Source organism: Scyliorhinus canicula, chromosome 27 (genome assembly GCF_902713615.1).
Source record: "Scyliorhinus canicula chromosome 27, sScyCan1.1, whole genome shotgun sequence".
NCBI lineage: Eukaryota > Metazoa > Chordata > Chondrichthyes > Carcharhiniformes > Scyliorhinidae > Scyliorhinus > Scyliorhinus canicula.
Window position 1 is genome coordinate 18,033,830 of NC_052172.1, and position 10,629 is coordinate 18,044,458.

Sequence of the window (10,629 nt, forward strand, 5' to 3'; positions counted from 1 at the left end):
TTTCTTAAAGCGACATTCTCATGACATCACAGTTTACAAATTGAAACATTTTTGGGGGTCTGGTCCGGTCTCCTAATATAAATTGGGGTCTGGTCCGGGTACCACAACAGGTGTCATCTTTCTAAGAGCAGTCTCGGCTGGATATGAAAGGCGCCGTGGTCACTATTTCAAAGACGAACAGGGGATGTCCTGGCCAACATTCATCCCTCAATTCTCAGAGAGACAGATTACCTGGGTCGTTACCACATTGCTGTTTGAGGGAGAAAGGTACGGAAAGATAGGCTGAAAAGGGGCAAGAGGTATCTCACGCCTAGCGTAAATATCAGGAATGGGACTAATTGCGAAGCAGCATCAGGAACAATGGGGCGGAAGGAGGCCATTTAAGTTCCGGAACCCTTAACTCACTTAACAGAATTCTCAGTTTGGAAATTTCGGGTTAACCCACAGCAGTTACAGCTGTTTTGGAGGGTAGAGTTCCAGATTTCCCCTGCCCTTTGTGAGGAGATGTGCTTCCTGATGATACCGCTGAACAGCCTGGCTCTTATTTTTAAGACAGAGATAGATGGGTTCTTGATTAATAAGGGGATCAGGGGTTATGGATAGAAGGCAGGTGAATGGGGATGAGAAAAATATCAGCCATGATTGAATGGCATGAATAGAATTTACAGTGCAGAAAGAGGTCATTCGGCCCATCGGGTCTGCACCGGCTCTTGGAAAGAGCACCCTACCTAAGGTCAACATCTCCACCCTATCCCCATAACCCAGTAATCCCACCCAACACTAAGGGCAATTTTGGTCACTAAGGGTAATTCATCATGGCCAATTCACCTAACCTGCACATCTTTGGATTGTAGGAGGAAACCGGAGCACCCGGAGGAAACCCACACACACACGGGGAGGATGTGCAGACTCCGCACAGACAGTGACCCAAGCCGGGAATCGAACCTGGGACCCTGGAACTGTGAAGCGATTGTGCTATCCACAATGCTACCGTGCTGCCCATGCGGAGCAGACTCAATGGGCCGAGTGCCCTAATTCTGCTCCTGTGTCTTATGGTCTTATTTTAAGGTTATGTCCTCTTGTTCTGGACCCCCCACCTCCACCAAGAGGAAACAATCACTCTCATTACTCAACCGACTACCTTGATCATCTTAAAATACCTCAGCCCTCCGGACTCGAGGGGCTATACAAACCTAGTCTGTGTAAAACTGTCCTTCAAACCTTCTTCAAAAATAAATTTAGATTACCCAATTCATTTTTTCCAATTACAGGGCAATTTAGCGTGGCCAATCCACCTACCCTGCACATCTTTGGGTTGTGGGGGGGCGAAACCCACGCAGACACGGGGAGAATGTGCAAACTCCACACGGACAGTGACCCAGAGCCGGGATCGAAGCTGGGACCTCGGCGCCCTGAGGCAGCAGTGCTAACCCACTGCGCAACCGTGCTGCCCCTACTGTCCTTAAAACTTAACCCTTTAAGCCCAGGTGTCATTCTCTGTCTCCTCAGTGGCGGAGGCAAGTTAACCTTTAGGGACAGGTCAGGAATATAATCCGCAGACCTCCCCGGTCTATGCATCGTGTCTGGGAATGACTTTAATTAAATGACTGACTGGAGCCAAAGGGGTACTAAATTTGAACACAATGCCCCAGCGACGAAAGACTGTTATCGAACCTACTTTGTCACTCAGTCCCGAGGGGGGGCAACACTTCTATGGTTTTATTGCTTGATTCCCAAGTACAAATGGGTGGAAAATAACGGGAATGTTGTCTCAAATGACCTGTTCTCCCTGGTGTCCTGGCCAACACTCTACCCTCAAGTCAATATCACACACAATAAAAAAACAGATGTGCCGATCATTATCACGTTGCTGTTTCTGGGAGCTTGCCATGCATCAATTGGCCGCCAGGTTTCCTACATGACAACGGTAACTGCGCTTCAGAACTCTTGAGTGGGTGGAAAGTACTTTGGTTCGTGAAAGGCGCTATATAAATGCAAATTTGCCTTCCTCTTCACTTACATCAGATATGGGGCCCCCTTTGCACTACTTGGTCCTCAGATTTCCTTGACTTCATCAGCAGGGCACACTTTACAAAGACATCGCAGCAATCGGCCAACCTCAGGTTTTTTTCTGTTTTCTTTGGGTTTAAAGGGACCTCAGACGTATGCAGACTCGCTGGGTTGGGTCCTCCCCCGGGTGCTGAAATGTGACGGGACCTTCTTCCTGACTGCGAAGACGGACTTCCTCTTGTCTCGAACTCCCCTCACCGCCGTCTTGATCTTCCTCCAGCCCAGGTGGTTGAGCTCAGCGAGATTCAGAGCCACGCAGATGCCACTGACAGCGAACATGAAAACCAGGAAGATCGTCTTTTCCGTCGGTCTGGACACGTAGCACTCCACCTCCTTGACGCAGGGGTACCTGTCGCACTCAAAGATGGCGGGGACGTTGAACCCGTAGAGAAAGTACTGTCCCATCAAGAAGCCAATCTCCAAGGCGTTCCTGAAGACCACTTGGATGATGTAAAATCTCGATATGCCCTCCTGCTGTTTCACCGTCCTGCTTTTGCCACTGATCCACCCCGAAAGGTTGGGCCTCCTCTTGTTCTCTATGAAGTCTGGTTCCCGTGGCTTTATGGTTCCCTCTGGGCTCTGGCCCAGAGTCCCATTGACGAGGCTGCATCTGGGCCTCCTGTCCTCCCTCTGCTCCACGGGCGACCTAGCGAAGTCCCCGTCCAGGGGTGGATAGAGAGCGGGGGCGGGCTTTTCCTTCTGCTTGGACGACTGGTGCACGGAGTACGTGATGAAGCAGAGGCTCGGGGTGCACACCAGGATGATCTGGAAGACCCAGTATCTGATGTGAGAGATGGGGAAAGCTCGATCGTAACAGGCCTGGTTGCAGCCGGGCTGAAGGGTGTTGCACATGAACATGGCCTGCTCGTCTTCGTAGACCGTCTCCCCGACGATGGCCACGATTAAAATCCGGAAGATCACCACCACTGTGAGGAGTATTCTATATTAAAAAAAAATAAGACAGCAATTTACCTTGACAGACCTTCCTAGTATTGCTGGAAAAGGAGACGGCTGTCGAAGCTTCTCGTCTCATACTCATCAGGACAAACACAATAATACTAAGTTTTGAAGGGAGTAAGAATTTATACTGCATGAGGAAAAGGTGCTGATTGGAAGGCAAATCAATCCTGATTGGGGGAGGTGTCATGGAGAATGTACCAGGGAACTATTGCCCCCCGCACTTTTGTTTAATTCAAAAAAGGCACAAACCTACGTGATAATCTTAAATTGATTGTTAGCACACTTGCGATTGTTCAGCAAGTGGTGTCCAATCTTGTAAATGCTTGCTGAGGGAAGTTACAATTCAACCACATTGCTGAGGTTCTGCCGTTATGTGTAGGCCAGACCGGGTAAGGGCGGCAGATTTCCTTCCCTAAAGGGGCATTAGTGACCCAGATGGGTTTTTAACGACAATCGATGATAGGGGCGCGATCTACCGGCCACGCCGAGCCCCAATGGGAGTGCGATGTGGCTGGTAGACCCTGGGTGAAGCCTCCCGTGGGCTTCCCGACAGCCACGGCGCCTCACGGGATCTACCCATGTCCCTCAGGGATCAGGAACCCGCCTACAACAGGCAGGACCAAGCCACGCAAGTAGGCCTTGAAACTACTTCAGGTCTATTTACCCTGCATCCACCGGCCTCCTGGGATCTCCCAGCCTCCCCAGGGCGGCCGCAGCCGGGTGCCATTTGGTACTGGTCCACATAAACGTGGATCAGGCGGAACGCCAACCGGGGGGTCCCCCAGGTTATCAGAGACCTCGGGTGGCCAAGGATAGGGCAGGGTGGCTCCTTAGCCTTCCCCCTGGAATACGGGCACCTTGGCACTGCCATCCTGGCATTGCGTAGCTGACAGGAGCACTGCGAGGGTGATAGTGCAAGGGTGATAGATCGCCAGGGTGGCACTGCCAAGGATCAAGGCTCATGGGGGGGGCCATGTCCATGAAAGGAGGATGGAGGGGGGGATGTGAAGGGTGGAGGGGGTGCAGGGTGTGGACGAAGGGGCCTCTGTGAGGTTGGGGGGGGGAGTGATGGGTGGGTGTCCTGGAATAGGGGGCCTGTAAGGGGGTGTGGGAGAGGCCTGAAGATGGGAGAACTCCATAGTGGGGTGTCCTCACTTGGGGGTGGGGAGTGGGGTAGTGCCCATGTGCGTGTGTGGGGGTGACATTGCCCATGGGTAGAGGGTGTGGGGGACCCACAATCTAACTGAGAGATAGGGGCATCTTTTTTAAATGGTGGTCCGATCTCTGAGTTCACCACAGCGGATTCAAGAGGGCGGCTCACCACCACCTTCTCAAGGAGCAATTAGGGATGGGCAATGAAAGCTATGCCCTGGCCAGCGACAAACACATCCCACGAATTAATAAATAAATAGAGAGTCAGGAAAGGGTCAAATTCAGCTGAGGGAACGTGCATCATGATTAAATAACACTGCCAATCGCACAAAAATGAGGACATTGTAGAGAATGCCTGGTGGCCAAGGCATCGATGCCTTCCGGTTGGCAACACAGGAAGAGGCTGGTAGGGAAAATGAACACAGTGAATAACAATTAAGCCAGTCTTGGAAATCAGCCATCCAGAAAACTGACTCCTGCACTGTGATTTTAAACCACGAGTCTTTCCTCAGTTCATCTCCCACGCCTCGCAGGATGTACAGCTCCGAGTCTTTGTTTCCACACGCTCGCAATACCGCTCTTTGGTTTATTTCTGTCCGTACATCCTGCCTTAACCTCTAACTCTGACAAAGACATGTCCTCATATGAGCCATTATAATAATTACATGGTAAGAAGTCTTACAACACCAGGTTAAAGTCCAACAGGTTTGTTTCAAACAGGGCAGCACGGTGGCCTAGTGGTTAGCACAACCGCCTCACGGCGCTGAGGTCCCAGGTTCGATCCCGGCTCTGGGTCACTGTCCGTGTGGAGTTTGCATATTCTCTCCGTGTCTGCGTGGGTTTCGCCCCCACAACCCAAAAATGTGCAGAGTAGGTGGATTGGCCACGCTAAATTGCCCCTTAATTGGAAAAAATAATTGGGTAATCTAAATTTATAAAAAAAAAAAAAAAAAAGGTTTGTTTCAAACACGAGCGTTTTCGGAGCACTGCTCCTTCCTCAGGTGAATGGCGAGGTATACCTCGCCATTCACCTGAGGAAGGAGCTGCGCTCCGAAAGCTCGTGTTTGAAACAAACCTGTTGGACTTTAACCTGGTGTTGTAAGACTTCTTACTGTGCTCACCCCAGTCCAACGCCGGCATCTCCACATAATAATTACATGGGTATTAGACCTGACTCAGTGGGTGTCACCTGAGTCAGGATATTGAGGGTTCAAGTCCCCCTACAGAGATTTGAGTGTTATGAAAATCCAAACCGGTTGGCGCAGTCAGAACTAAGACACAGAGTTTTTCTTTACTGAGAGAGTTTAGCGACTTTGTTCAGTGTCATAGTCCTCCCCACACCCAGTGTCCCAGCTGTCACCAATTTATATTATTTAAAATTAGACAAAAATGACAGGTGTGACAGCCCCTAGTGGACACTGTAACTAAAATAAAACCGTAACTAACTAAATTAGATTGTCATTCCCGGGAGTGGGGTGGGGGGAGGGGTGGTGTATGCAACCCAGCCCCTGCGGTGCCCTCTGGAAGGCCTGAAGCATGGCGGTGGACACCGTGCGTTCCCTCTCCCAGGCCACCCAACCCCGAACATAGCCACGGTGGAGGGGCGGACAGTCAGGTCAGGCAATACCCTGCCCACGGCCGGAGCCTGTCAATGGCCAACGTGGCCCGGCTGAAGATTAGGAGCGTGGGACTGTTGTGCAAGCAAAGGTAGAGGAGCAGCCCCTTCAAGTAGCCCCCCATCTACAATGTGCTCAAAATTATATAATTAAACAATGCACTCCGCTCATGTATCCTAGCAACGCCATTAACATTGAGCACCTTGGGACGCCTCAAGGCCGTGAAAGGCGCTGGATAAATGTAAGTTCATTTCCCTGTACTGATGGTGACATTAATCGAGCTTGACGTCTCCCAGTACAGTACTGAAGGATTGCTACAGTGTCTGAAGTGTAAGCTGCTAAGTGACCACTAGGGGTATATAATAACATAATAATAATTGCTTTTTTGTCACGAGTAGGCTTCAATGAAGTTACTGTGAAAAGCCCCTAGTCGCCACATTCCGGCACCTGTTCGGGGAGGCCGGTACGGGAATTGAACCCGCGCTGCTGGCCTTGTTCTGCATTACAAGCCAGCTGTTTAGACCACTGTGCTAAACCAACCCCACTCGGCCTCAGGTATCCCAGCTTCTGCCATATATAATCCTTCCAGGTCTTTCGCAACCTGGCCCATAAGGAGGTATCAGATTTACATTAAAACATGATGGGGAAGGGCAGCACGGTGGCCTAGTGGTTAGCATAACCGCCTCACGGCGCTGAGGTCCCAGGTTCGATCCCGGCTCTGGGTCACTGTCCGTGTGGAGTTTGCACGTTCTCCCCGTGTCTGCGTGGGTTTCGCCCCCACAACCCAAAAATGTGCAGAGTAGGTGGATTGGCCACGTTAAATTGCCCCTTAATTAGAAAAAATAATTGGGTAATCTAAATTAAAAAAAAAAAAATAAAAAAAAACATGATGGGGAGGGGCGGCATGATGGCACAGCGGGTGAGCCCTGCTGCCTCACGGCGCCGAGGTCCCAGGTTCGATCCCGGCTCTGGGTCACTGTCCGTGTGGAGTTTGCATATTCTCCCCGTGTCTGCGTGGGTTTCCTCCGGGTGCTCCGGTTTCCTCCCACAAGTCCCGAAAGACGTGCTTGTTGGGTGAATTGGACATTCTGAATTCTCCCTCCGTGTACCCGAACAGGTGCCGGAATGTGGCGACTAGGGGCTTTTCACAGTAACTTCATTGAAGTGTTAATGTAAGCCTACTTGTGACAATAATTTTTTAAAATAAATTTAGAGTACCAATTCATTTTTTTTTCAATTAAAGGGCAATTTAGCGTGGCCAATCGACCTACCATGCACATCTTTGAGTTGTGGGGGCGAAACCCACGCAGACACGGGGAGAATGTGCAAACTCCACATGGACAGTGACCCGGGGCCGGGATCGAACCTGGGACCTCGGCGCCGTGAGGCATCTGTGCTAACCCACTGCGCCACCGTGCTGCCCCCAACCTGTGACACTAATAAAGATTATTATTATTCTCCCTCTCTCGTTCTCTCTCTGACACAAACAATACTTGTAAAATTCTCCATATAATGAATAAACTCACACATTTCAATAGGTGCACAGGGTTAATTGAAGACTGTATTTCCTTAATGCATGGATGAATCTCACATACATTGGAAATGGCAGCCAGGTTGTTCCTGAACATACTCGCTGCGGTTTTCACCTAACAGGCGAATATTTATTCACCCCGGTCTGAGGAAATCTCACCTTCCGATCATGGTGGAGTGCTGCTGAACTGCTGCCTCTAGAAGCCTCTCCAAGATTGACCACTCTCCCATGACTGGAAGAAGTATCGAGAAAGGATTGATGTAAAACAAAAAGTTCTGGGACTCTTCCCTCCTGCTTCTTATCTCGGCCTCCAGAGACCCTGTTCCACCGTTTCGATGGAAGAGGGATTCACAAAGCCACCATTCCTTCTGCAGAGCTGTGTGTCCATTCACTCGCGTTGCAAGCCATTGTTCCCCCACACCATTAAAAGATTATAATCAAAGTCGACTTCCTTTAATCGGATTCGGAATCATTCCATCAGGGAAAGGTACTTTGGTTGCCTGCTTGCTTAATCTGTGCCTAAAATGAATTCCAATCTCCAGCCTCCTGTAGCCCAGGCAGGTCCTGTCACAATCAATCATCTCAATCACCTCGTTTTTATATTGTGATGGGTTTTTTTATTCACAAAGGAATCTCAGCAGCTAGTCTGGCTAAATAAACCTACCCTGTGTAAAAGGGCCGTCCTCTTTCCCGTCATTGCAAAGCCCCAAAGGCTTGATTTTCTAATCTTAATTAACTGTGATGGCTTCTCTCTCCCTTGATTTTTCAGAGGCATGTCACCATCTGTACATAGACTTACATTTATCTAGCTCCTTACACCGCTGTGTGAGGGGGCATTCCAGAGTGCGTAACATCCAAGGACACTGGTGCCATCTGACAGCCCCAACTGCAGCACAGCAAGATCCCACAAGTAGAAATGCGACGATGGCACGTGGCACGGTGCTGCCACATGGCGCCGAGGACCCGGGTTCGATCTTGTGTGGAATTTGCACGTTCTCCCCGTGCCTGCGTGGGTTTCACCCCCACAACTCAAAGATGTGCAGGCTAGGTGGATTGGCCGCGCTAAATTGCCCCTAAATTGGAAAAAAGAAAGAAATGCCATGATGACCGGCTCTCTGGCTTTTAAGCGACATTTGTTTGGGGGTGATTCACGGAATCTGTTTACATCGCGGGAGAAGGCCACTGGGCCCATCGTGCCCCCTGCTGGCTCCCCTCTAAGGAACAATTTGCGTACCGCCCCCCCCACCAACCCTCCCTTCACATCCGTTTTGGGATATTTACAAAATTTGAGAAAATCTAGGAAGGTTTACAGCACTGAAGGAGGCCACTCTGCCCATCGTGTCTGTGCTGGCTGAGAAACGAGACACCCCCGATCCTCCCCCCCCCCCCGCCCGCCCCAAGCCCAATCCCAATTTTCAGCAGTCGTTCCACAGCTCGGAAAGTTACAGCACTTCAGAAGCTCATCCAGGAACCTTCTTTCTAAGGAGTTTTTTTTAAAATTTAGAGTACCCAATTATTTTTCCCCAATTAAGGGGCAATTTAGCGTGGCCAATCCACCTACTCTGCACATTTTTGGGTTGTGGGGGCGAAACCCACGCAGACATGGGGAGAATGTGCAAACTCCACACGGACAGTGACCCAGAGCCGGGATCGAACCTGGGACCTCAGCGCCGTGAGGCGGTTGTGCTAACCACTAGGCCACCGTGCTGCCCTCTTTTTAAGGAGTTGAGTGTTTCTGCCTCTTCCACGCTTTCAGGCAGTGAGTTCCAGACCCCCACAGTCCTTTGGGTGACAATTTATTTCCTCAATTTCCCCTCTCATCCCTCTACCAGTCACTTTACATCTTTGCCCCCCCCCTAGTTACTGCCCTCTCTACTAAAGTAAATTGGCCCTTCACATTCATTCTACCCAAGGACCTTCACAATCTTTTACACCTCAAACAAATCTCCCCTCCCCCTCCTCTGCTCCTAGAGGAACACCCCCGACCTACCCGATCTTTCCTCACGGCTGCAATGTTCCAGTTCTGGGTGGCAAAGCCTTCGTAAATCTGCTCTGTACCCTCTCAAATGCAGCTGCATCCTCCCCGTCATCGGGCGATCAGAGCGGCAGACGGTACTCGAGTTGTTGCCTAACTAGGGTTTCACACAGTTCCGGCGTAACCTCCTCGATTCCACGCCTCGGCGAATAAAGCAAGGGTTCCAAATGCCTTCTCAACCGATCCTGCTCGCGAAAAACGTCACTACAACGATGCCAATTGGTTTCACACGGCACATGGACAAATGACCATTAGCCGGCAGAATTGGGGCCGAAGATGTTTGGAGCGCGATCCCCGGTGGCGGCAGGGCGGGTAGGGTTACGCAAACCGCTGTAGACATCAGCAGCCTCGTAAGATCTCATCAGCGGCCAATGACAAGCTCCCCCCCAGCTGCCCAGAACATTTTTGTAAAAAGCGTATCCGTTGAGGTTTTACCTTTTAACAAACAACACAACAAAACCACGGGACTGTTGCAGATGAGAAAGAAAAGGTAAAGGCTCCACATGCATGAATACAGCGAGGGATGGGAACAGAAATATAACAAGCTCGATACAATTATTTGGATTTGGATTTGTTTATTGTCACGTGTACCGAGGGACAGTGAAAAGTATTTTTCTGCGAGCAGCTCAACAGATCATTAAGTACATGGGAAGAAAAGGGAATAAAAGAAAATACATAATAGGGCAACACAAGGTACACAATGTAACTAAAGGGGATAGGATGGCGGCATGGGGCTCAAGTCGGGTGCTCTTTCCAAGGGCCGGTGCAGACTCGATGGGCTGAATAGCCTCCTTCTGCACTGCAAATTCTATGATTCTATGATAAAACCGGCATCGGGTGAAGCGTTAATCAGTTCAGTTCATAAGAGGGTCGTTTAGGAGTCTGGTAGAAAAGATAAAAGGGAGAGGTTAGTAATAATGTTAGTCAGGAAGCACAGTGGCGCAGTGGTTAGCACTGGAACAACGGCGCTGAGGATCCGGGTTTGATCTCGGCTCCGGGACACTTACCGTGTGGAGTTTAAAAAAATTTTTAGTGTACACAATTAATTTTTCCCAATTAAGGGGCAATTACGCCCGCCCCAGCCAGGGGGACCAAAGAGAAGAAGAATCGTCAAGGCAACCAACAATTGGACGCCCTGGACGGGAGGGCCGGGATCGAACCTGGGACCTCGGCGCCGTGAAGCAACAGGGCTAACCCACTGCGCCACCGTGCAATCTGCCGGCCCACTCTGACCGCCACGGTCAAACGAGGATTCTGTACAAATA

The 10,629-nt window shown here is 50.3% G+C and overlaps 1 protein-coding gene across 1 annotated transcript; it reads right to left on the reverse strand.

Annotated features, from left to right (window-relative positions):
- Positions 1-1,342: 1,342 nt before the first annotated feature.
- On the reverse strand, positions 1,343-7,983 carry LOC119958002 (gap junction delta-2 protein-like). The gene is made up of 2 exons (XM_038786257.1): positions 7,489-7,983; positions 1,343-3,010 (listed from the first exon to the last, which is right to left on the reverse strand). The coding sequence occupies exons 1-2, from the start codon at positions 7,557-7,559 to the stop codon at positions 2,158-2,160; spliced, it is 924 nt and encodes a 307-aa protein (XP_038642185.1). The 5' UTR covers positions 7,560-7,983; the 3' UTR covers positions 1,343-2,157.
- Between the last annotated feature and the right edge of the window lie 2,646 nt (positions 7,984-10,629).

Coding starts and splice junctions, on each gene's coding strand:
- LOC119958002 (XM_038786257.1), bottom strand. CDS start 7,559: ATGGGAGAGTGGTCAATCTTGGAGAGGCTTCTAGAGGCAGCAGTTCAG. Junction 3,011..7,488: donor CACTCCACCATGATCGGAAG/GTGAGATTTCCT, acceptor TTTTTAATATAG/AATACTCCTCACAGTGGTGG.